The sequence below is a fragment of the Colletotrichum higginsianum genome, chromosome 4, assembly GCF_001672515.1.
Source record: "Colletotrichum higginsianum IMI 349063 chromosome 4, whole genome shotgun sequence".
Lineage (NCBI taxonomy): Eukaryota > Fungi > Ascomycota > Sordariomycetes > Glomerellales > Glomerellaceae > Colletotrichum > Colletotrichum higginsianum.
In genome coordinates this window covers 4,334,209-4,358,417 of record NC_030957.1, presented here as the reverse complement: position 1 = coordinate 4,358,417, position 24,209 = coordinate 4,334,209, and the positions used below count along the sequence as shown (strand labels likewise).

General features: G+C 61.0%; 9 protein-coding genes across 9 annotated transcripts; 3 read left to right on the top strand and 6 right to left on the bottom strand.

Annotated features, from left to right (window-relative positions):
- Nucleotides 1–64: 64 nt before the first annotated feature.
- On the bottom strand, nucleotides 65–3,753 carry CH63R_06618 (Male sterility protein; the record flags this gene model as incomplete). The annotated part of the gene is made up of 4 exons (XM_018301593.1): nucleotides 65–520; nucleotides 568–2,347; nucleotides 2,447–3,201; nucleotides 3,481–3,753. The coding sequence occupies 4 exons, from the start codon at nucleotides 3,751–3,753 to the stop codon at nucleotides 65–67; spliced, it is 3,264 nt and encodes a 1,087-aa protein (XP_018159443.1).
- A 954-nt stretch (nucleotides 3,754–4,707) lies between these two features.
- On the top strand, nucleotides 4,708–6,685 carry CH63R_06617 (Dihydroxyacetone kinase; the record flags this gene model as incomplete). The annotated part of the gene is made up of 4 exons (XM_018301592.1): nucleotides 4,708–4,810; nucleotides 4,887–5,651; nucleotides 5,733–5,981; nucleotides 6,075–6,685. 4 exons carry the CDS (start codon nucleotides 4,708–4,710, stop codon nucleotides 6,683–6,685), a joined length of 1,728 nt encoding a protein of 575 aa, XP_018159442.1.
- Nucleotides 6,686–7,038: 353 nt separating this feature from the next.
- CH63R_06616 (Fungal specific transcription factor domain-containing protein) lies at nucleotides 7,039–10,553 on the bottom strand (the record flags this gene model as incomplete). The annotated part of the gene is made up of 5 exons (XM_018301591.1): nucleotides 7,039–7,098; nucleotides 7,184–7,678; nucleotides 7,790–8,213; nucleotides 8,305–8,736; nucleotides 9,115–10,553. 5 exons carry the CDS (start codon nucleotides 10,551–10,553, stop codon nucleotides 7,039–7,041), a joined length of 2,850 nt encoding a protein of 949 aa, XP_018159441.1.
- Nucleotides 10,554–11,738: 1,185 nt separating this feature from the next.
- Nucleotides 11,739–12,527, bottom strand: CH63R_06615 (uncharacterized protein; the record flags this gene model as incomplete). The annotated part of the gene is made up of 2 exons (XM_018301590.1): nucleotides 11,739–11,786; nucleotides 11,907–12,527. 2 exons carry the CDS (start codon nucleotides 12,525–12,527, stop codon nucleotides 11,739–11,741), a joined length of 669 nt encoding a protein of 222 aa, XP_018159440.1.
- A 199-nt stretch (nucleotides 12,528–12,726) lies between these two features.
- CH63R_06614 (uncharacterized protein) lies at nucleotides 12,727–13,101 on the bottom strand (the record flags this gene model as incomplete). The annotated part of the gene is made up of 1 exon (XM_018301589.1): nucleotides 12,727–13,101. The coding sequence occupies one exon, from the start codon at nucleotides 13,099–13,101 to the stop codon at nucleotides 12,727–12,729; it is 375 nt and encodes a 124-aa protein (XP_018159439.1).
- Nucleotides 13,102–14,363: 1,262 nt separating this feature from the next.
- On the bottom strand, nucleotides 14,364–15,537 carry CH63R_06613 (Dihydrodipicolinate synthetase; the record flags this gene model as incomplete). The annotated part of the gene is made up of 3 exons (XM_018301588.1): nucleotides 14,364–14,799; nucleotides 14,893–14,985; nucleotides 15,083–15,537. The coding sequence occupies 3 exons, from the start codon at nucleotides 15,535–15,537 to the stop codon at nucleotides 14,364–14,366; spliced, it is 984 nt and encodes a 327-aa protein (XP_018159438.1).
- An 841-nt stretch (nucleotides 15,538–16,378) lies between these two features.
- CH63R_06612 (Aldo/keto reductase) lies at nucleotides 16,379–17,992 on the top strand (the record flags this gene model as incomplete). The annotated part of the gene is made up of 7 exons (XM_018301587.1): nucleotides 16,379–16,447; nucleotides 16,540–16,686; nucleotides 16,763–16,867; nucleotides 16,975–17,393; nucleotides 17,447–17,479; nucleotides 17,571–17,716; nucleotides 17,814–17,992. The coding sequence occupies 7 exons, from the start codon at nucleotides 16,379–16,381 to the stop codon at nucleotides 17,990–17,992; spliced, it is 1,098 nt and encodes a 365-aa protein (XP_018159437.1).
- An 826-nt stretch (nucleotides 17,993–18,818) lies between these two features.
- Nucleotides 18,819–20,249, top strand: CH63R_06611 (Mandelate racemase/muconate lactonizing enzyme domain-containing protein; the record flags this gene model as incomplete). Its single annotated transcript, XM_018301586.1, has 4 exons — nucleotides 18,819–18,994; nucleotides 19,086–19,195; nucleotides 19,268–19,379; nucleotides 19,502–20,249. The coding sequence occupies 4 exons, from the start codon at nucleotides 18,819–18,821 to the stop codon at nucleotides 20,247–20,249; spliced, it is 1,146 nt and encodes a 381-aa protein (XP_018159436.1).
- A 467-nt stretch (nucleotides 20,250–20,716) lies between these two features.
- Nucleotides 20,717–23,114, bottom strand: CH63R_06610 (uncharacterized protein; the record flags this gene model as incomplete). Its single annotated transcript, XM_018301585.1, has 8 exons — nucleotides 20,717–20,823; nucleotides 20,878–20,928; nucleotides 20,994–21,426; nucleotides 21,495–21,552; nucleotides 21,614–21,768; nucleotides 21,836–21,911; nucleotides 21,984–22,137; nucleotides 22,205–23,114. 8 exons carry the CDS (start codon nucleotides 23,112–23,114, stop codon nucleotides 20,717–20,719), a joined length of 1,944 nt encoding a protein of 647 aa, XP_018159435.1.
- Nucleotides 23,115–24,209: the final 1,095 nt, after the last annotated feature.

Genomic DNA, 24,209 nt, shown 5'->3' with positions numbered 1-24,209 from the left:
CGCCGCTGATGAGGTCACACATGGTATATCCTCCCTCCTCATCCCAAACAAAGAAACACAAAACCTACCACTGCGTCTCCATCCATCGCACCATCTTCTCCACGAGCCCGCTGCCGACGACATCCCACCCATCGCCGACGGCCGCGCTGCTCCGGCCCGTCCGCTCCGTCTCGAAGACGAGGCCCTGCCGACCGGGCTTGTCGTTGTCGTACTTGTCCTCGAAGAAGCGCAGCAGCTTGTACGTCGGGTTGCGCTCCGGGTCCGGGTCCGACTCGCGCAGCCGGCGCACCCACTCGCGCTGCGAGACGATCTGGAACTCGAGCCCCGCGGCCCGGAGCGCCCGGAGGAAGTCGAACGTCCAGTGGAAGAGCCGCGGGTTCTGCACCTGGTACACGAGATCCGCATCCTCGTCGTCCGGAGACGAGGGGGCCGCGCCGCAGGACGTGCAGCGCGGGCCCGTGAGGCGCGCGAGCTCGAGGACGGCGAGGGCCATCTTGTCGGCGGGCATCCACGAGGGGGTCTGCGCGTGGTTGATTGTCAGTACGGAATAGTCTATATACATAACACTGGTATCAAAGGGGAGGAACTCACCTCTTCCAGCGCCGGCAGCGCCTTGATCACCTTGGCGCTGCGGATCATCAGCGGGATGGCCTCGGTCTGGTTCCAGACGCCGCCCTCCGAGTCGCCGACGATCTGGCCGAGCCGCAGCACCCTGGCCACCATGCCCGTCTTCGCCGCAGCCGCCTTGACGACGTGCTCCGTGACGACCTTGGACCGCGCGTAGCCCATGTTCTGGGCGTGCGCGAGGTTCTCGACGTACGTCTCCCTGACGCGGGCCGGGATCGGCGTGCCGGCCGCCGCGGACACGGAGGAGCAGAAGAAGAGCCGCGCGGGGCGGACCGTCTCGGTGGCCAGGCAGAAGTTGAGCAGGTTGTGCACGCCGCGGATGTGCTGGGCCTCGAAGCTGGCGACGCCCAGGTTGAAGTTGACGGCCCACGCCGAGTGGATGACGGTGGTGAGGGTCCGGCGCAGCTCGGCGACGGCGTCCGCGGGGAGGCCGAGGTCCGGCAGGCTCAGGTTCGTCGGGAGGTACCGCACCTTGGCCCTGTCGCCGTCCGAGAGGCCGAGGCCCTTGGACGTCACCGACTGGAGCACGCGGGACTCTGCCTCCTCGGCGGACGAGGCGCGCGCGAGGCAGTAGACGGCCTTGACGTAGGGCTGGCGGACGACCTGGGCGAGGAGGTGAGCGCCGAGGGAGCCCGTGGCGCCGGTGAGGATGACGGTCTCGCCGTCCGGGGTGACGGAGCCGGGCTTCCTCTCGTCAAAGTCCGAGTACTTGGCGATGAGCCGCCGCATGACGTCGATCTCGTCCTCGGCGTCGACGACCGACTCGCCGGTGCGGAGCGAGTAGAGGTGTCTCGACAGCGACAGCACGTTGGGGTACTCGAAGACGACGTTCTGCCCGAGCGACTTGCCGCCGAGGTCGACGCCGCGCTGGATGTGCCCGCGCGCCGTGCTGGCCTGGAGACTATCGACGCCGGCCTCGAAGAAGTCTGTGTCCTTGTCGACCTTGGGGAAGCCGAGCGTGGAGCGGAAGAGGTCGAGCAGGTGGTCCTCGAGCTGGGAGAGGTTGAGCGTCAGGAGCTCACCGCCGCCGTTACCGTTGCCGTTACCGTCGCCGTTGCCGCCAGCGTTGCGAGACACAGTGTCCTTGGGCGCGTCGAAGCGGCGGTAGACGTCCTCGATGAGGGCGTCGAACTGCTTATAGAAGGCGGCGCGGATGACGGTGCCCTTGTCGGTGCGCGGGTACTCGGTGCCGACGTCGACGACCTCGATCATCTCGGGGGACACGCGGCCAAAGGCCTCGGCCCTGGCGTTGGCCTGCTCGATGACCGGGCCCAGTGTCTTGAGGATGTCCTCCCTGGACAGGCCCTTCGCGTTCTCGCTGGGGACGATGACGAGCCCGGGGATGGACTTGCCGACGCCGAAGACGACGACCTCCTGCACCAGCTCGTGCTCGCGGATGTGGTTCTCGTAGGGGATGGGCAGCACCTTCTCGCCGTTGACCAGCGTGACGCGGTCGTCGAGCCGGCCAAGGTACCGCCAGGCGTCCGGGATGGTCGGGTGCGGCACAAAGGTGTCGCGGGTGCGGTACGAGTTGGGCGCCGGGTCGTCCGAGTTGGACAGCACCTTGGAGGGGAGGCCGTCGAGCACGACGCACTCGTAGACGTCGCCGGCGATGGGGATCATGCGCAGCCAGGGCTTGGCCGAGGCCAGCGGCCGCATGTAGTTCCAGTACTTGTCGCCGGGCTCGCGGAACGAGGTCATGAGCTGGCCCATCTCGGTGCTGCGTTTGTGTTCCCCGTGTTAGCCCAACAAACAGTTCGTCCGACTGGGGGTGAACGAAAAAGAACGAAAAAGAACGAAAAGAGAATCGAGTACTCACGCTCCGTAGTGGCCGACGAGGTAGACGCCGGCCTCGACCAGGCGGTCGCCCAGGTCGTCCGGGCAACTGCTGCCGCCGTACAGGACGAGCTTGAGCCTCTGCAGCGCCTCGATGCCGCCCTCGGTCTCGGCGAGCAGCTTCAGCGCGTACGGCACGCAGTGCAGGCTGCCGGGCTCCGTCGCGTTCATGGCGCGGACGAGCGTCGTGCCGGACAGCGGCAGGTTGGCGTTGTAGATGGCGATGCGGTTGCCGGCGTAGATGGCGCGGAACAGGGTCGAGATGCCGTGGTTGTGGAACAGCGGCAGCGTCAGGAAGGCCCGGTAGGGGATGCCGCTCGAGTAGTTGGAGATGCAGGCGGCGTGCGTCTGGAAGATGGGCTTGGGCAGCCCCGTGGAGCCGGACGAGTGGACGATGAAGGAGATGCGCTGGCCGGCGTTGGGGTGCGAGAAGACGGGGAACCGCTCGCCCGACGGCTCGGCGACGTCGTAGTCGGCCTTGTCGAGGATGCCGAACGTCGACACGGGCGAGTCCGAGTGCGCGTTGATCTGCGCCGCCGCGTCGCCGTACCGGTCCGCGACGACGATCCGGTGGCAGTCCGTCTTCTTGAGGAGGTTGACGTAGGCCTCGGGCGAGAGGCGCGTCGAGAGGTAGAGCACGGCGAAGCCCATCCTCGAGAGGGCGAACATGGAGACGACGTAGTTGAGGTCCGAGTTGGCCAAGAGGGCGACGACCTCTGCTTGGGATGACGAGGGGTTCTGGGCATTGTCAGTGAGTCTGTAGTCTCAGGGGGTGTGGAGGGTGAATGATGGTCTTGGGTGAGTCTTGGGTGAGTCGTTGAGCGAGTCTCTCACATGGGATGAGAGTGAGTGAGTGTGGGAGTGAGAGTGAGAGTGAGAGTGACAATCAAGGTGAGAGGGTGAGAGTGAGAGTGAGGGAATGAGTGAGAGTGAGAGAACATGTTGGTGTGAAAAGCGACAAGACACCATGAGTGAGACACCATGAGTGATACCCCATAATTGACCGGACAAGCTCACCTCTGGCAACAGACCGGCCTGCGCGTACTTGCGCGCGGCCTCATCGGCGAACCGGTCGAGGTCCTTGGCCGTGTAGTTGACATAGTCGTCCCGGCCGCGCGCCGTCGCCGGGTAGGCCAGCACATCGACGTCGGGCGCCTCCTCCACACGCCGCAGCAGCAGGTCGGTGACGGTCCTGAGCTCCAGGGGCTTGACGGTCTCGACGATCTCGACGGTCGGCTTCTCAGACGTGAGGAGGGACCTCGCCGCCACGCCTTCCGTGTGGATGGCCATGTTGGAAAGGCGTTGCAACGCGGGCGTGCGTGTGTGTGAGTATGTGTGTGTATGTACGTGTGCGTGCGCGCGAGGGAGAAGGAATAAGAGGATGATGAGAGGAGTTTAGATTGTCGATGAGAAGACGGAATGGGAGTATAGTCGAAAGAGAAAGACGACAGGCAAATAGGTAGATAGATAGACAGCTGGATAGAAAGAGGCAGAGAGGGAGAGGCTTTCAAGCAAGTGAGTCTTCACATCTGCAGCCTATGTACTTTGCCAATTCGTTCACGGCGTGCAGTGATATGAAGATTCGCTAGAGGTTGTAAAGCCTAATATCCTCCTATCATCCATCCAATGGAAGAATTGCATCCGTCCTCCCATCCGTATCCATGTTCCAACCATGTGTGTGCGTGTGTGTGTGTTTCTCCAACAGTTCCGTCCGTCCCTCACTCGCCTGCTCTCCAACCTCTCCCACCCCTCCGTGTCCCCTCAGAGTGGCGATGACAAGCGCTGCCTGCGTGTTTGCCAGCGGGCGGCAAGGTCACGAGTTGCGTGCCGAGACAACCGACGGAAAAGCACACCCCCAGGCCGGCGGGCGAACACGGAAAAGCACCTCGACACTCGGCGTCATGCCGCGGCCCGGGACGCACGGACCACTCACCGGTGAGCTGCGCCGGATCAAAGTCCGCCTTTGCCATCTCACTCATTCTCATATTCATCGGGTGAGCAACTGGATATCCGACTGGCGGGGTGGACGGAGGGGAAGGGGGAAAACAGGCGGCAATATGCGGGAACACGCGGGGTGTCGGACGATGCTGCTCGCGGGGTCTTGCTGCGGCGGGGTAATGAGATTTGCTTATTATGAGTGAGTGAGTGAGTGAGAGGGAGAGACAGAAGCGATGAACGTGAAAGAATCCCATTGAAGCTGGTCATTCTTTGTTGTTGTTGTTGTGAAACCCCCCGTGTCAAACCATGTCGAAACACTTTTACGATGAAGCCGAGGACCTCGTTCTCGATGCCCTCGAGAGCCTTGTCCTCACGCACTCGGGCCTGAGCCTGGACAAGTCCAAGAAGAGTGAGATAACATCCCTTCCAATATCATTAGACGAAACACCACGAGGCCGACTAACACCTACAACCCTACCCCCCAGCACTCTGGCTCACGAACAACGACCCTAACCACGTTTCGCTCCTCTCCGGAGGCGGCGCCGGCCATGAGCCCGCCCACGCCGGCTTCGTCGGCGCCGGCATGCTCACCGCCGCCGTCTCGGGCTCCATCTTCGCCTCCCCCAGCGTCGCCCAGATCCTGTCGGGCATCTCCCGCGTCGCGAGCCCCGCCGGTGTCCTCCTCATCATCAAGAACTACACCGGCGACGTCTTCCACTTCCACCTCGCCGCCGAGAAGGCCAAGGCCAGCCTCGGCGTGCCCGTCGAGGTCCTCGTCGTCGGCGACGACGTCTCCGTCGGCCGCCGCAAGAGCGGCAAGGTCGGCCGCCGCGGGCTCGCCGGCACCGTGCTCGTCCACAAGGTCCTCGGCGCCTACAAGGAGACGGGCGCCTCGCTGGCCGACGTCGCGCGCCTCGGCAGGGCCGTCACCGAGAACCTCGTGACCGTCGGCGCCTCGCTCGAGCACGTGCACATCCCCGGCCGCGAGGCCGCCGCGGCGTCCTCCGACGACCAGGTCGAGCTGGGCATGGGCATCCACAACGAGCCGGGATGCCAGGTGCTGAAGCCGCGGCCGGCGCTCCCGAAGCTCATCGACGCCATGCTCACCCAGCTCCTCGACACCGGCGACTCGGACCGCGCGTACGTCGACTTCTCGGATGCCAAAGACATCGTTCTCTTAGTCAACAACCTGGGCGGTGTCTCGCCGCTCGAGTTCGGCGGCATCACCACCAAGGTCACAAATGCTCTGAGTAAGTTGAGACTTAACAACAACATAAAGAAAACCTCGTTGTGACATCAGAACGGACGGACGGACGCTAACAGCAGCCAAGGTGCCCGCGGACTGAAACTGGCCCGCGTCATCTCGGGAACGTACATGACGAGTCTCAACGGCCCCGGCTTCAGCATCACGCTCCTGAAGGCCACGCCCGAGATCCTCAAGTACGTCGACGCCGGCACCGACGCCGTCGGTTGGGCGTACACGCCTCGCAACGAGACCGGCGGGGACGTGAAGCAGCGTCTGGTCGAGAGCGGCGAGTCGAGCCATGGGCAGCAGGACGGCGGTGAGAGCGGCGTGAAGCGTAAGTTTTAAAAACCCAACCGGGGGGGGGGGGACCCCATACATGTAAATCCCACCATTCACCAGCAGCCAACTGACGCACCGAACCCTACAGTCGACGTGGACGTCCTCAAGAAGGTCGTCGCCGAGGCGGCCAGGAGGATCAACGACGCCGAGCCGCAGATCACGGCGCACGACACCCAAGTCGGCGACGGCGACTGCGGCGTCACCCTCGCGCGCGGGGCCAAGGCCGTCCTCAAGTACGCCGAGTCGTCCTCCGTCACGCCGGACGCCGTCCGCACGGCCATCGACCTCACCAACGTCATCGAGGACAACATGGACGGCACCTCGGGCGCCATCTACTCTATCTTCTTCGCGGCGCTGGCATCGGAGCTGCGCAAGGCCGGCGCGGGCCAGCTGGGCCTCGCCGCGTGGGCGAAGGTCGCCGCGGGCGCGCTGGACACGCTGCAGCAGGCGACGCCGGCGAGGCAGGGCGACAGGACGCTCATCGACGCGCTGGAGCCGTTCGTCAGGACCCTCGGGAGCTCGGGCAGCGTCAAGGAGGCCGTCGAGGCGGCGAGGAAGGGCGTCGAGGCCACCAAGGGCATGGCGGCGTCGCTTGGCCGCGCCGTCTACGTCGAGGAGTCGGCCTGGGGCAAGGTGCCGGACCCGGGAGCCGAGGGCGTCCTGGCCATCCTCGAGGGTCTTGAGGCGGCGACATCATAAGTGTGTGTGTGTGTGTGCGTGTATGTGCGTGGTGGTCCTGAAGCATGAAGTGTATCTGTAGATAACGAGCGGAACAGTGAAAAAAACGAACGAATGACGAACAAGTTGCTTGTCATGGAGTGTCACTATTGATGTGATTTAGATACACAGAGAAACACAATGCGTAAGAACTATGTATGAGGTATAAACTCCGGATAAAATCCACGACGATGCCCTCCCTCGCTCCCTCAATTCCCCTCTTTTGGCGCCATGTTGGAATCACGCCCGCTGGAAAACAACAACTTGACAATATCGACAGGGGATGTTCTGTGACTTTATGGAAAAAAAATACTTTCTCAAAGGGATCATGGGCATTAAAATCGTAGCGAGTCGTCGTTAAGTAAGGCCTCGAGACCGCCAAAGCCAGACGTGACCTAAGTAGTGATTCATATCAGCATGTCGTTTCCAAGGCCAAAGGAGGGGGGGAGGGAGCGTTCAAACAGAACAGAGAAAACCCACCATGGAGTCGAACTGGCCCCAGCTCGTCATGTCGGCCAAAGAACTGCTCGGGCTCGCGTCGAAGCCCACAAACTCCTCGCCGTGGCCCACGTCGGAGAAGTTGAGGCCGGCGAGGTGGTGGTTCTCGGGCTGCTGGCCCTGGACGTCCTCGCCCCCGGCCACGACGACGACGCCGCCGCCGCCGCCAGCGCGGGCGAGCGAGTTGTTGCTGCCTCCACCGCCGTTCTGGTGGGCGGCGGCGGCGGCGGCGGCGGCGACCATCTCGGCGTGCTGCTGCCTGTCCGTCTGCCGCAGCGCCTCGGTCCGCAGCTCCTCGAGCACGAGGCAGTACCGCGCCGCGAGGGTCGACTCGTTGTCGGCCAGGGACGCGATCTGGGTCTGGCATCGCGAGGCGGCGTTGAAGTAGGCCTGCCACGTCTCGGCCGGCGCCGTCCGCTGTTGGATGGTGTAGACGTACAGGATGACGACGGCGGAGAAGGCGAAGTAGGATGTGAACTGTTTGTTGCAAGAGTCAAGTCAGCCGGGGGGGAAGGCTTGGGACGGAGCTCTTTGATGAGTGAACTTTTGATGAGTGACACAAAAAAGAAAGGAAAATCGATTGCGTACCCAGAAGGCGCGGAAGAGCTGGCCGGCCTGGATGAGGTCGTTGACCGTGTCGACGACGTGCATCGCGGCGTCCAGGCACGCGTGGACGCTCTCCTCGGTCTGGTCCTTGTGCGGGACGCTGCGGCGCCGGCCCTTGTTGCTGCCGTTGCCGCTGCGCTGCAGGCGGGCGAAGTTGCTCAAGAGGAACGGCCGGTGCGTAAGGATCATGGCGTGCCAGTAGGCCAGGTTCAGCACGTTGCGCTGCCGCTGGAAGATGGGGATGAGCAGCGCCGTGTTGACGCCGTCGTCGAGGAACTGCGACATCTCGGCGCGCCAGTGCTTGAGGTTCTGCGAGTACTTGGCCGCCAGCGCACACCGGTTGGAGAAGGACGAGGGGCGTATGGAGTAGAGATCCCTGAGGATCATGCTCACTATGCGTGAGAGTCTTGGACGGGGGTTAGCAGTTACTCACTCACTCACTCACTCACTCACTCACTCTTGAGGGGGAAAAAAAGAAACGTAACCGTCAGACTTACTTGACATGAGCGACCGGGGCAAGCATCAGGGACTGGCCGCGGCCCATCCTGGGTGTGATGTGATCGGCGTGGAGGTCCGCGTCCTCGGAGCACGAGGGGAGGTCCTGATCGATGTCCTCATCGTGGAACGTTCTCGGGCGGCCCAGGGCGGCGCTGAGGTAGTTGTCGAGGCTGTAGGCGCACCAGAAGGTGCGGCGGCGGCACTCGAGCTCGATGTAGTTGTAGCCGCCGGCCGGGTCGGCGTGGCGGTTGCGGTTGAGGCCGATGGCGAGGGCGAGGTGGCCGGCGGTGCCGAAGAGGCTCCAGCAGTGGTTGATGCGCGACTGGGACAGCAGCCAGAAGCACTGGCACAGCCGGGCCTGCACGCTGGTGAGGCGAACGGCGCCTCGCTCCTTGGACAGCTGGTGGTCTGCGGCCAAGAAGTAACGAGCGCTGTAACGTGTTAGTCGGGGTGGGGGGGTAATGAAAGAGACGGGCGAAGGACGGATGAGGGAAGTATGAGATGCATGGCATGCATGGGACGCATGGGACGCATGAGACACATGAGGGACGGATAAGGGAGCCAGCCCCCCCCGTGTTTCCATGAATGGACTCACGAGAGTCATGAGAGCTCATGAGAGCTCAAGCAAGTCCGTGAGAACCCATAAAGAATGTGACCAAGGGGGACGGGGGTGTGTGTTATTCACGGATGTCTCAGAGCCCACGAGAACAGATGAAAACAGATGAGACCCCCCTGAAGGATGTGACCAAGGAGGGGGTGGATGGATGTGTATGTGTGTGTGTGTCTCATTCACGGATATCGCAACTCACCTCGCATCTGCATTCTCCCGCGAGTGCGTCGTGCCCATGTACTCCTGCGCCTGAGCAAAGACCATAAACAGCAGCGCCCTGCGCGCGGGGGCGTCCTCCTGGCTCCTCATGGCGCCCATGGTGCTGTAGAACTCCTCGAGCCAGGCCTCGACGGTCGGGCGGTGCAGGAAGCGGTGCGTCGGCACGGCGAAGTCGAAGTACCGCTTGAGTAAGGTGGTGGCCTCCTCCTTGGAGAGCAGGACGCAGAAGGCGCCGCTCGGGTCGAAGTCCGGCAGCGGCGCGTCGCCAAAGGTGAAGATGGAGGACGCCTGCGAGAAGGAGACGGCCTGGTGGAGGCGCTTCTGGACCCTCAGCAGAAAGGACACGCCGGACGAGGGGCCGACATAGTGGCCCTGGAGGTCGGTCTGGGTCGGCTCGGGAGACGCCCGGGACGGGGGCTCGGCCGCCCCGGGCCCGCCGATGGCCGTCAGGTTGGTATTAGTGGTGGTGTTGGCGGCGGTGGTGATGCCGTTCTTCATGATGACCTCGTCGTCGTCGTCGTCGTCTTCGTCGTCGTCGTCTTGGTCGTCGACGTTGTCTTGATGATGATGATGATGGGAAAGAAGATTATGATGATGTTGTTGTTGTTGATGTTGTTGTTGTTGATGATGATGATGATGGGGGGCAGAGGCGTCAACGGGCTCAGGGACAGACACGGAGACGTCGACGGCCATGGAGGACGATGTCCTCCTCAACGAGCTCTCGCCGGCAGACGCGGAGGCAGCGGCGTTGGGGTCCGAGACGCACACGTCGAGGCCGTCGAGGTCCATTCGGGCGACATCCTCCCGAGTGGCCACGGGCGGCTGTCGACCTCGCGCATACGACGCGTTGTAGGTGCAGTGGGACTCGGTGCGGATGCACAGCTCGCAGGGCTGTATGCCGGTGCAGCGGATCTTGCGCTTCTTGCACCTGTCGCAGGCGCGGGTGACGCGGACGCGCTCCTTGTCGCGGTGCCGGCGGCGTCGAGCCGTCTCGGCCGAGGAGGAGGATGCCGGGGGGTTGGACGAAGCCGACGGATGTGTGAGGGGCGGAGATGCCAGCTGCTGGTGCTGGTGCTGGTGCTGGTGGGTTCCGTTGGTGCTGCTGGCGATGGTGATGCTCTGCTCGGTATTCCCGTTGGCGTGCCCGTTCCCATTCCCAGTCCCAGTCCCACTCCCAGGCCCTGTTCCGTTACTGTTACTTTTGGAAGACGACGACGATGTCGCGTTTCCATTGCCGCTGCCAGCATGTCTTCCGTTGTTCTGGTCTCCTCCGTTGTGGTGTGAGTGGGAATAGCGGCGCACGCCGGGATGGTGACGGATCCCCCCATTCAAGCTGACATTGGCGTTGGCATTGCCGTTGCCGTTGGAGCCGGTGCCGATGCCGACACCGGAGTCGACGCCGTCCGTGTCCAGGTCCATTTGCCGTCTCTCTCCCTCTCTGTCTGTGTCTCTCCTCCTCGAAAAGGGGGAGGGGAAACAAAAAAAAGCGGTACTAGGCTACTACTCCGTCGGTCGGCAGACTCCCCTGATCCTGCTTGCTGGAGCTGCTGGTCACACACGGAAACATGGCTCTCAAGGGAGGAAGGGGGAAGAGAGGGGACCCAGACGGGAGAGAGAGAGAGAGCGCGCGTCGAGGACGGAAATGTCACCTCATTCTTAATCCTTTTTGGGGACGCAGAGCGCAATGCGGGGTACCCGGGCTCCCTCGTCTCGAAAGGGCCTTGGTAAGTTGGTCTCTGGGGCTAGCAGGTTTTCTTAGCGTCTTCCCAGGGCTTCTGCTTGGCTTCGTGATCCTTGTGTAGGGGTTGGAGGGTGGAGGGGAGGGAGGAGGGTGGTCCTGCGGGGAAATGGCCCCCGGGTGCCCGAGTTCGACGATCTAGACCCCGTTAGCAGACATGATTTGCTGGAGGTGTTTGCTACTGTTGCTTGCTGTTGCTGTTGCTGCTGGGGGGGGCATATGATGTGCATGGCATATCCCGGGAAACATGAGCCTCCAGGGTCCATCATCAGGAGAGGAGAATGGAGACGTGATGAGGAGAAGAAGAGATGAGGACGGGATGAGGGATGGCAGCCGAACACGAGAGATCCCGCCAAGCTTCGAAGGAGGAACATGGAGGAACATGGAGGGAGAGGCTGGAGCTGCTTGCGGCGGTCCAACGAGCCCCAACAACAGGCCACGGCAAATTTCACATCGTCAGGGGTCTCATGCCATGGTGTACAACGTAATTACACAGGTACATCGTGTGTCTGCAAACGCGCCAACCAGCCACACGGCGGTCGAAGACAAGTCCGGCATAGCCCTCGCCGATATATCGGACATGGAGATAAATATGTGTGTGTGTGTGCGTAAGTGCGTGGGAACAAGAGGGCTGCAACATCAGAGCAACTCTGTTGACAGCATGGCTTACAAACACAACAGGAACCTGTTGCGCGGCGCCGGCATGTGGATCAAAGTCAAAATGGTCTTCTTTTGCTTCTGGAACGTCCGTGATCCGAATCTAATTACGTAGGGTGACACTCTAACCAAGAGTCTGTTTTACCCTAATCCACACCCAAGGACCCAAGACCTAAGGACCCAAGCATCCAAGAACACAAAAGAGCTCTTCAGAAGATTGCAACCGCGTTGGGAGGGCTTGCAACACCCCCCGGAACCTGGGAGATACTCATCAATACACTTTCTCCTCACTGGGACTCTCTCATCAGACAGGGGGGGGGGGGGGGAAGGAGGAGGAGGAGGAGGAGGAGGAGGAGGAGGAGGGGATATCAACTCACCTTCAACGGCACGCTGCTCACAAAAAACGTCCATCGTCCCAACTCTCGACACTTCACGCTCAGGGCCTCGAGGTCAAACATCTCCCCGATGGGCAGCCCCCAGCCGCCCAGCAGCCACTGATGCAGCAGACCGCCGCCCTGCATCTCCTCCTCCCACGGCTCGCCCTTCCAGACGCCGCCGACGGCCGTGTGCGGCCCCGCGATGGGCGCCCTCTCGAAGCTCGGCGCGTCGCCCGCCACGGCCGCGAAGCCGCTCTCCCAGATCCACCGCAGCACCTCCGCCGTCGGCTCGACGCCGAGGAAGTCCGGGCTCGCGCGCGCCGCCACGGCCCGCTGCGCCGCCTCGTCCTTGGCGTTGTAGCCCGCCGTGAAGCCCGACCGCACGAGCAGGATGTCGCCGGGCCGGAAGGTCATGCCCTGCTCGGCGGCGACCTGCCGCAGGTGCGCCAGGGAGATGGAGCTGCTGGCGAAGGCGTCGAGGGGGATCGCGTGGCGCGCGCAGAAGCCGGCGTAGTCGAGCAGCACGCCGCGGCCGACGACGCCGCCTTTCTCGACCCAGGCTGGTGGTGATGGAGTGAGACCCCTTTGCACAAAAACTCTCGGTAGAGAACCGTGAACCATGAACCATGACTGAACTCACCATCAATGCCGATGTTCTCGGGTTTCTCGAGGTCCGCCTGAGTCGTGTTGTTGTAGTATCGCCGCGCCTTTTGGTACCCTTGTTCCCGTATCAGTCAGTCAGTCAGTCAGCCAGCCAGTCAACCAGTCAACCAGTCGGTGACATCGCCTCCACGAATATTCACATTCACTGCTGAAAGAGTTACGGGACGAGATGCTCACCATAGTGTCTGAAGCCGTCCCACTGGCTGCTGCACTGCGTGTTAAAGTGCAGCACGTCGTCGTTGACCGTCCTCCCCTCGCCGCTCGGGTGCGCCCTGTTGACGAGCCTCGAATGGAACGGAGCCCGGTCGAAGCTCGGCTGCGACGGGTTGTCCAGCGACCAGTCGAGCGACACGCGCTCGCCGGTGCGGATCTCGGACGCCGCCGCCGCCGCCACGACGGCGGGCGTGAGGAGGTTCAGCGCCCCGAGCCGGTCGTCTTTGCCGTAGAGCCCCCACGCGTTTCCGGGGGGACCGTCGGGGTCCAGGGGGAGCGATGAGAAGGGCGGTCTGGGGGGAGGCTCCGATGAGGCCATGGTGGATGAGGGAGGGAGCGGGTGGTGAGTGAGGGAGGGGATAAGATAAGTTGCTGGATGTGTTGTGAGCGAGCATGCGAGTGAGTGAGTGAGAGGGTGAGTGAGAGGGTGAGATGAATGGATATAAGACGAAGCAGGGGACGAGGCCGCTGGAAACTCACGGTCGGCGCGAAATACACCGGCTACAGTTGACCCAAATGCTCTGACGCCCCATTTAGGCCCGCCTGTGGAGTAATTTGCTGGTGAACTGCAGAGAGTTCAGTGCGATCCACGGGTGTTGTACCATATATCCGGTTCTTCATCCCCTTACGGATGCTCTCTAATGACATGTAAGTGTCCACCGAGGAATCAAGCTTGATTTATCAGTGTAAGACCGGACTTATACAACGTCTTCTGTCGGTTTCACTCGAGAAAAAACGGCGCGGCAAGAGTGTAAAGCAGCAGCACGGAACAAGAACGGAAGTGAGGCTTGCTGGGGCCATTTGCGCTCTTGGGATTACAGTGGCCAAGATACTGGACAATCTTGCTCATAGCACATAGGCAGCGATGATAGCGAATGTTGATGTTGTCTCGGGCTTTCAAGTCCCTAAAAGCCGTCGCATCTCTCACTAACAACACTCACCCACCTCGCCCCGCGGACACTTGCATCGGCGGCTCTCGCATCTCTCACGTTGGAGGGATCGAAAACAAGAAACTGGAAGAGACCAGGACCGTAGTTTCACGAGGTTAAGTAAGAACGTGTGCCTTTGATAGTCAGTCTTTTGAACCCGACATTTTACTAAAGACGATTGCCCGCAAATACAGGCCGTCATCGTAGGGATCCCGGTCGTGTTTCCCGCCAGGCGTTCGAGAACAACTGCCCTTCCCGTCGTTCTCTTCCCAGCTCTGCCTGGGTTGTCTGTAAACAATGTCTTATGCGCTGGAAATGTACCGAAAATTTAGGCAACAGAAACCCATGGTATAAGATAGAGAGGCCAACCCGCTGTGATTTGTACCCTGGGTGCCAAACGCCGGTTGCCAAAACCATCAACACCGCTGGCGAAGTACACTTGGACAGAAAAAAAAAAGACGTGTAGACGGATTGGAGATTTGTTCAATCGACAAGATGCCCTTGCCCTCCAAGGGTTCACGGTCATGGCGGTTCACGTTGCACCAAAAGCACCGTCACGAAACGCCGGGATGGGACTCCCCCCAAATCATTGTAAATCATGCATTCATTAGCTCCCCCCCCCGCGGCCCCTACTCTGTGGCCATAAGCTCTTCTACAGCGACTTTTCAATCTTTTCGATATCCGCCAGCAGCAGCGAGTCCAGCGCCGTCCACGTGGCCTCGGGCAGGCGGCCCTTGAGCGGCAGGCGGCCGCCCTCGAGGGCGCCGAAGCCGGCCTTGCGGATGATGCCCTCGCGGATGCCGATGATGCCCGTCTTGCCGATGAAGTCCTCGGCGCGGCTGACGGCGTACTGCAGGCGCTGGACCTCCTCGAGGGTGCCCTGCTCGACGGGCCGCTTCTCGGCGAGGGCGAAGAGGCGCGAGACGGTCTTGGGGTAGAAGGCGGCGAGGCCGTCGATGACGCCGGCGGCGCCGAAGAGCACGATGGGCGCGAGCTGCTGGCCGAAGCCGCTGTAGACGCGGAACTTTGCGTGCTCGATGCGCGGGTCGGACGAGACCTGGAGGTGGAGGGAGACGTTTCCGTGGGACCTGTGGGAGGAGGATGAATGTGTTAGGAAAGGACTTGCAATCCCATCGCTCGCGGCGGGGTCAAGTGGGGGGGGGGATAAGGGTCCTTCTTACATCTTGCAACCGACAATCTTGGGGTGCTGGGCGAGGTCCTTGTACGTGTCGGGCTCGACGAGGACGTTGTTTGTGACGCCGGGGTAGTTGTACCTGTGAGGTTCCAGTGTCAGTCGAGAACAAAAAAGCTTCGGCAACGTCTGTTCAGAGCTTCAGACTCTCTCTCTCTCTCTCTCTCTCTCAAACTCACACGAGGATGGGCAGAGGGCTCTTGTCAGCGACGACGGTGTACCACTCCTTGATGTTCTCCTGGTTGGCCGCGGCGCCAAAGTAGCCCGGGACGAGCACGAGACCCCACTGGGCGCCGGCCTTCGCGTAGTCGTCGAGCCACTCGAGCGTCTCGTCGATGCCATTGGTCAGCACGCCGGCCATGATGGGGTAGTCGGGGAACCCGGCGTCCTCGAGGCCCTTCTTGACGCCGGCGACGAGGTCGTGGCGCTCGGCCTTGGTCAGGTGGATGGCCTCGCCGGTCGAGCCGAGGAGGACCAGGCCGCGGATGCCGTTCTGCGCGAGGTAGACGCTGTGCTTGATCTGCGTGTCGATGTCGACCTTGGGCTGGAGGGCGCCGGCCGAGGCCGAGGCCGAGTGGAAGAAGGTCGGGACGGGGACGAAGACGCCCGTGGGCGGTACTCTCACGTCGGCCATTGTGATGTGTGTGATGTTTGTGTGAGAGTGAGAGTGAGAGTGAGTGAGTGAGTCTGTAATGGGACTCGGACAGGATGTGAAGAAGGCAAAAAAGGGAGAATAAACTCAAAGGACTTGGACAAGACTGATTAATGCTCTCTGGGTATCTCTGACGACCGTTTGTCTCTCGTGAGCCTGGAGGACCTTTTGTTGACACCCCTCACTTTTACCTCGCTCGCGATGGAAAACGTGTCAGACCGGTCTCGGTGCCCCTCCCCCCTCGGCAATGTCGCGAGGGAGCTGTCCGGTCCACAAAATTCCACAATCGATGGCGTTTCTCGGGGTGTGATGACGCGGGGGTGGATATGTTTGGCGCAAGGACAGGACGCGCGGGGAACATGCCGACGCCATCCGGGCCATCCCCGTCTGTGGTTGTCTGTCTGTCTGTCTGTCTGTCTGTCTGCTCACTCTCTGCGTGTCCGTCTCCTCCGTCAGGGATAAAGACCGGAAAAGAGGTTTACCTAATGCTATTCCGTCCGACGAGACACGGGCCGTTGACCGTTGGGAGGAACCCGACCCCTCACTGTGCCGTCCATTGTGTGATGCGGAAACCGAGTTGAGTGACGACGGCCTCATTTTGGAGATATAAGAGCCCCCCTTGTGCAATTCATTCATGTTGACATATGATAGAAAGATATACATACATACATACTATTCACACCGCGGATAACTGCTGTCTCATCTAGTTTTTGTTGGTAAACACTACATCCACATCCGTTCACGGAAATCAACGCGATACAACACAACACCACCAGACAGTAACCCAGTTGCTCTCTCCTCAAACCAACCCAAACAGAGAACCATGGCGTTGGCTCAATCCTTCAAGCTCCTCTCGGGACACGAGATCCCAGCAGTTGGCCTGGGAACCTGGGTGAGTGAACAAGCGACCGCTCCGATGCACGGGGCATGGGGGAGGGGAGTGCGGAATGATGCACATTTACCTAACCAGGTCGACTTTTACAGCAATCCAAGCCCAACGAGGTCAAGAACGCCGTTGAGCACGCTCTGAAGTCCGGTTACCGCCACATCGACGCCGCCGCCGTCTACGACAACGAGAAGGAGGTCGGCGAGGGCGTCAAGGCCTCGGGCGTGCCGAGAAAAGACATCTTTGTGAGTGCATGCATACCATGGTATCATGGGGAACATGGCAAGATTCCCATCGACTGAAACCCCTTCTTGTCCCTAGATCACCAGCAAGCTCTGGAACACCCACCACAAGGCCGAGGACGTCGAGACGGCGCTCGACATCACCCTCAAGGACCTGCAGACCGACTACGTCGACCTGTACCTGGTAAGTCTCTCACACACACACACACCGGCCGTTGGACATAACGGGTGTATATGTAATGCATGTTACTCGAACGCCACCTGACCACAAGCACAATGTCGTGCATTTAGATTCACTGGCCCGTCTCGTTCAACAAGAAGGACGACGCCACCCGCTTCCCGCTGCACCCCGTGACCGAGGCCGTCGACGTCATTGACGTGCCGGTCGAGGAGACGTGGAAGGCCCTCGAGGCCCTCGTCAAGAAGGGCAAGATCCGCACCATCGGCGTCTCCAACTTCACCAAGGAGAAGATCGAGGCCCTGTGGGAGACGGCCGAGATCAAGCCGGCCGTGAACCAGATCGAGGCGCACCCGTACCTGCAGCAGCCCGACCTGCTGGCCTGGTCCAAGGAGAAGGTGAGTGACCGCGAGATGGGACGGACGGACGGACGGACAGAAGCACTATACCTGCTGCTGCCGCCGCCGCCGCCGCCACCACTACCACCACCGCCGAGAAGAGAAATCTCCGGCGTTGCATTCCGCACTCCGCAGTCGGCTAACCTGGAGTGGGCGTGATGCAGGGTATCGTGGTCACGGCGTACAGCCCCCTCGCCAACAACATCTACAACCTTCCTCGGTAAGTGTATCCCCCCCCGGAACGATATCCGCCCCTCCCCCCTCCCCACGTCGTCGTCGAGCCGTGCCGCTAATCGTGCGTGTCTGTCCAGTGCCGTCGACGACCCCACCATCGCCGAGCTCGCCAAGTCGTTGGGCAAGGAGCCGGCCCAGCTCATCATCAGCTGGTCCGTCCAGAGGGGCACCGTCGTGCTCCCCAAGTCGGTGACGCCCTCGAGAATCGAGAAGAACTTTGAAGGTACGACGAGCCCCCCCCCCCCCCCGGTTTTTATTTATTTATCTCATTATTCTTTTGACGACGACCCCTTACTAACGGCCCCCACTCTCTCCCATAGTCTTCGAGCTGCCCAAGGACGTGTTCGAGAAGATCAACGCCCTCGACAGGAAGCACCGCTACAACTTCCCGGCCCGCCTCGGCGTCGACATCTTTGGCGAGTCGGACCCGGAGACGCTCAAGAAGGCGGTCGAGACGTGGGTGGCACAGCAGAAGAAGATCAGGGCGGGCCAGGCATAGAATAGGGCATAGGATAGAACCGGGTTGGTTGATGATGACTACACGCACGTAGGGGATTTGGGGGTGTCCGGTAATCAGAAGCACATACATACAGATACACACGGGGGTCGTTGATAGAACCTGGAGATAGAACAATGGAATTTCATGAACCCACCAATAAGACCAACCTCTGGCTCCCTTCGGTGAGACATCTCGGTGAGCACTCCTTTTTCCGCCTGACGTCCCTTTTCCTCACCGAACGGAAAACCACTCACCGAATCGCCCCCACATCGCGCGTCTGCCCCCTGGGAATAGTCTCGGGTGAGGCTTCGCCGAACCCCGCACTACGCTCCATCCCATCATCCCACCTTCTCCACCTTCCCTTTGGAGACGGGTAAAGGGCTCATGCAGGGGGGGGGGGGGGGGCGCTGGTTCTCCGACGGGCGATCGTTGCGGAGTCGGAACGGGAGAGAGTAGAGGGAGGGAAGGGAGGGGAAGGGGGAGGAGGGGAGAGACGGAGCAGAGGCGGCTGAGGGAGCACGGCTCGGCGTCGTTCCGGACTTCATGCCGACTTTGCCGTGGCTCAACTCCGTCGAGCTCCGCTTTGGCATATGGTCCATATTAGCTCACGATTGCTTCAAAGTTGCTGGTGTGTTGGGACATCCTTCATCAACTGAGTCTTGTTACTTGAGCATTCTTCTGGGTTGAGAAGTCGTCCAGTCCCGCTACCCAGTCCTACTACTGATTCCTGCTCCCATTTGCCCATCATCTCTACTGTATTCCCTTACCAAGCACCCGCCCCCTAAGAGACTGTTTATTGCACCACACCCAAATACCCCCCCTCATCATGGGCAAAATCGCAAAGATGGAGTACTTTCGGGTACCCCCGAGGTGGCTGTTCGTCAAGATCACCGACGAGGCGGGCAACGTCGGCTGGGGCGAGGCTTCGTTGGAGGGCCACACCCAGGCCGTCGAGGGGTGCCTCGACGCGTGGTTTGAGAGATACTCGGGCATGGAGGCAGAGTGAGTCGCCCCCCCCCCTCCCCCCCCCCCCCCCCCGGGCGTTTAGCCTCTTATGATGAGCCCCGAAAAGAAAAACTGACCATGTACCCAGCGACATCGAGCACATCTGGCAGATGTCATGGCGGACGACCTTTTACCGGGGCGGCCCCGTCTTCATGAGCGCGTTGGCCGGCATCGACATTGCTCTGTGGGATCTCAAGGGTGAGTTGATGTCAGACATCTATCTGCGCTTTGAAACAAAAAACCTCGACCAGTCACTGACCCCATGAGAAGCGAGGAAACTCGGTCTCCCCATCTGGCAGCTCCTGGGCGGAAAGGTCAGAGATAAGCTCAAGGTCTACGCGTGGATCGGCGGCGACAGGCCGAACGACGTCGAGCAGCAAGCGTGAGTTGCGCCCAACTGACCCGTGTCTTCCCCCTCGCTGGGTCTCTCGCTGGATCCCTCGCGGGAATTCAGTCACTAGAAGAAGCACCATCGCTGACCTTGTCTCGTCAAAAAACATGCAGACTCGCCCGCAAGGAACAGGGCTTCAAGGCCGTCAAGATGAACGCCACCGAGGACCTCGGCTGGCTCGACTCCCCCTCGGCCCTGGACGCCGCCGTTGAGCGCGTCAAGGCCGTCAAGGCGCTCGGCCTGGACGCCGGCGTCGACTTCCACGGCCGCGTCCACAAGCCCATGGCCAAGCAGCTCGCCAAGGCCCTCGAGCCCCATCGTCCGCTCTTCATCGAGGAGCCCCTGCTGTCGGAGCACATCGGCGGCATCAAGGAGATCAGCGGGCTGACCTCGATCCCCATCGCCCTCGGCGAGCGCCTCCACAGCCGCTGGGACGTCAAGCCCTTCCTCGAGGCCGGCTGCGTCGACATCCTGCAGCCCGACATCTCGCACGTCGGCGGCATCTCCGAGATGCGCCGCATCGCCGCCATGGCCGAGGCCTACGACGTCGCCCTGGCGCCGCACTGCCCGCTCGGCCCCATCGCCCTGGCCGCCAACGCCCAGGTCGACTTCGCCTCGCCCAACTTCGTCATCCAGGAGATGAGCCTGGGCATCCACTACAACAGCACGGGGCAGGACCTGACGAGCTACACGCACAACCCGGAGGTGTGGAAGGTGACGGACGGCTACATCGACCTGCTGACGGGTCCCGGGCTGGGCATCGAGATCGACGAGGCCCAGGTCCGCGAGCTTTCCAAGGACTCCAAGGCGTGGGTGAGCCCCGGGTTCATCGGGCCGGGTGGTGAGATTAGAGAGTGGTAGACGGTATAGAGAGTAACCGGCGGTTCTTTTTTGTCTCGAGGAAGGCTGGGGAGGTCATGTAATTTTGAGGAAAAGAAAACCTGAATAGACACCTAGGCGCAGCTGTGTCGCGCTTTTCCATTCTGACGTCGAGTGAAGCTGTTTCCAAGCATTTGAATCACGCTCATGGCTTACATTGCAGGCTGACCTTGAACCGTAGAAGCCTTAACTGAAGATGAGTTTGGAAACAGCGGGTGCTATACACGATGATACGTAGAATACTGAATCACAACCACGGAAATACCACAGGCTCAAGGTGATATGATACCGGAGCATACATGCTGCAGCTGTATATTGTCCAGGTAAACTGCGTCAGACTGGTTACTGAGTTGCTATGCTGTTATCTAGGAAACGCAATATTACCTCTAAGCACATTCTCAGAACGCAAGCTGACATTTGCTCCAAGTTTGGACGAGAAAGCATCCGTCTCAAGGTGCCTTTTGCAACCCCTCGTGCTTCACCACCCACCCTCCGTCCTTGGGAAACCCCGGCGCGTCCCCCTCAGAGCCTTGCCACCCGGCTGCCATATACGCAACTGTGTTGCCTGTTAGTACACCTCTCAGAGACCAATTGATGAGACAAAACTTACCTGCGTAGAGAAAGCCCGCGTTACCGGGCATGAACGGAGGAGGTGTGCCGCCTAAAGGTAGTCGTGAGTCAGTGACGAGGTCACGCATCCATCCCAACAACAAGAACAAAACTCACCGTCGCCTCCGCGGATGGCATAGCCGGCATCGTCAAACTTCCAGTACGTGTACGCGGTGAGGTGGTAGACGGCCCTCTCCGGGTTCCCGATCCGCGCCGAGTTGATGGCCAACACGGGCCGGCCCCAGCCGCGGATCTTCTGGTCCGTCCAGACCTCCCAGACCTTGTCGGCCGTCCTCAGCGCCACGGCCGGGTCGACGGCCGGGGTGTCCGGCAGCACCCCCTGCATCATGATGAGGCTGCGGGGGTCGCCGTTGAGCTCCGGGTCGTCCCACCACGTGCCGTTCAGGCCCTCGTAGACGGCGTAGCGGCCGTCGACCTGGGGCGGCGGCGCGAGGTTCGAGGCCACGGTCGTCCAGCGCTCCGGGACGGGCTGCCCGAGCCTCTTCTTCCACTCGCGCGCGAGGTCGAGGCCGTATCTCCAGTACGAGATCTGCACGTCGGTGTCAGCTGGAGAAATACGCCATGGCCCGGAGAACGCAAGGGGCGCCTGGGGGTTACCTCATAAGCCAGGTTCAGCGTCTCGGCGGGAGGCGTGTTCTCGGTGACGCCATACGAACTAACCAGGTTCCTACCGTCAGCTTCGTGTTCACCTTTGCAGAATCGGCAACGCGGCTTACGGCGGCCCCAAGTCGTAGTAGCCAGAGCTCTCGTTCTTCCAGGCATACGATGCCATGTAGTCGGCGGTAGCCGTCAAGACCGCGTCCCACCGTTTCAAGGTCTCGTCGGTTGGCGAGGACTGATACGCCAGCTCAGCCAGATACATAGGATGAGGCTAGGTGTTTTGGTCAGCAAGTGAAGGAATTGCATGATAGTCCAATGCGGGAAGAAAAACAACGCACTTGCTGCCAAAGAAGCAGACCGTTGATACCACCAGGAGAGCTCCTACCGCTCTCCAACTCTGTCATTTTAGGCCACCTGTGAGAGGATCGTGACGGTTAGCTGACCGGAAGTGTGCAACTGTGGCAGACATCAAGCAAGGTATCTTACCGAGCTCCCTCCCACCCCATCTGCTTCGCTCTTGCAAACGACGAAGGCAACAGAGTCTCGTACAGCTCGGGGAAGATGTTGTCAAAGTACTTCTTCCGGCCCCAGGTCACCCAGTGGGCGTTGTGCCACACGACCATCTCCATGTGGAACTTCCCTGCCTCGCTGTAAGCAACACGGCCAAAGAAAGACTCACGCAACTGGACATGGTCCTTTTTACTCACCGTACCACCCGTTGTTCATGAGGCCACTCTCCTGAGGCGACTGCCCCGACGCCGCGCTGTTGACCCGGACGTGATACTGCGACAGGAGGATGCGCCTCTGGAGCTCGGTGGCGTTCGGGTTCGACGACAGCGTCAGGTCGACAAACCCGCCCTCGGTCCAGTAGTCTCGCCATCCCGCCACGCTCTCTTTCTGAATGTCCGCCGGCGGCCTGGGATCCTGGCGCTGCGGCGAGAAGTGCGCGGTAAAGGTGACGGATCCCGAGGTCCCGTTGGAGGCGCCGCCGCTCGGCGCCAGCGTGTACCGGTGGGCGGTGATCTTGTCGGACCCCTCCGACTCGTCCCTCGATAGCTCCAGGGGGCTCTCGCGCGGCCAGCGCAGGTTGACGAAGTAGCTGGTCTCCTGGAGCTCGTGGTAGATGTGCGCCAGGTCGGGCCGCCCGCAGCTTCTGGAGATGCGCGTCGTGTGGTTCCGCGGGAAGTCGTAGACGCCGGCGAACACCTCGTACTTGTACTTGGTCGTGTGGATCGGCGGGTAGGGGAAGTCGAGCTCGACGCGCAGGTCGCCGGCCGACACGAGGGGCGACTCGATCGTGAAGGTGACGGCGTCGGAGGCGAAGTCGCCCTGGGTCACCACCGTCACCGTCTCGCCGTCGACCTTGAAGGTGGACGTGATGAAGCCCCCCCACAGGTCGAGCTCCTGCCTCGGCTCCCCGATCTGCGCGGCCGACAGAGTCTGGCCCTTGTACCTGAGGCCGATGCGGCCGAGGTTGAGGCGGTTGGGGTTGCCGATGAGCCACTGCGAGACTTGCGGGAGCTTGGGATCGGGGATGTCGTACGAGACGTTGCGGCCGTGGGTCAGCCTCGGGACGCCCGTGTAGTCGCTCAGCTTCTCTCTGCCGCGAGGGTTCATGAAGTCAGTCTTTGGTTGATCGGGGGCGCGAGCTTTCCATCATCATGGTTGCTTCTCACCCGTTGGTTGGCAGCGAGTCGTTATGCCAGGCCCAGCTCGACATTGTGTTGAAGGGCAGGAAAGTCTGTGATTATAAGGTACAGGTTTAGCCAGTCTACATCTACATCAAAACGACGCGTTTCGTGCTCTGTCGGTGTCCTACCTGCATGCCCGTGTTGTCGACATTGAAAGCAAAGTTGCCGTTGCCGACTTGCAGAGGCGTTGTGTTGTTGTCGATGAGGCTGGTCCGGACGACATTGAACTGAGAAACAACTAGCTGTCTGCAGTAACAAGTTAACAATGCTCCCTCCCTCCCCCTCTTCTACGGAGTGTCACTGCTTGCCTGTCAATGGCTCCCAACGCGAGCGCTGGGAGCAACGCGGTGCAAAGGAGCGTCGAGAGCGCCATCATATTTGGCGAATACGTCCAAGTCACTGGGGGTTCCCGACAACGATCATGACGGTCGTCCCAGACGAAACCGGGCCATGGTCCACGTTTTGTAGCAATTTACCCGGAACAATTACCAGCCTGATTTCCTCCACACGGAGGGCGACCCGGAGGAAACGGGAAACGCAAATGCGTGACCTGCCCCCCCTCCGCTCTTCTCGACAGTTTGGCAAGTGACGTCGGATACGCAAGTAATTAGCCCGAGGCCGGGTTCATGAAGGATCATCAGGATTAGGAAATAGAGGAGCGGTGACAGTGGCATGCGGCGCAGCGTCGACGGGCGGGGAGGGAGGATCTGCGGGAGAAGGATGCGGGGAAGACGGAGAAAAGTCGAGGACGAAGCTCCTCAGCTGCGGAACTCCATCCGCCTGGAGGGGTAATGTATGTACATTGCTACGCCCATGCAAGTGACTTTGCGGGGAGGCTTGTCGAGTTCATGGGCATGTTCGACGGCAGATGAGTGGATGATTCATAGTCCGAGAGAGGCGAACTTGGGCCTGGTTTGCAACAGACAAAAAGATAAAAGCAGACGGATGTGAAGTGCCCAAAGATCTTTACAGTTAAGTATGGCAACGTCCAACGGATTGCGGGTTTCAACATTAAGATTCT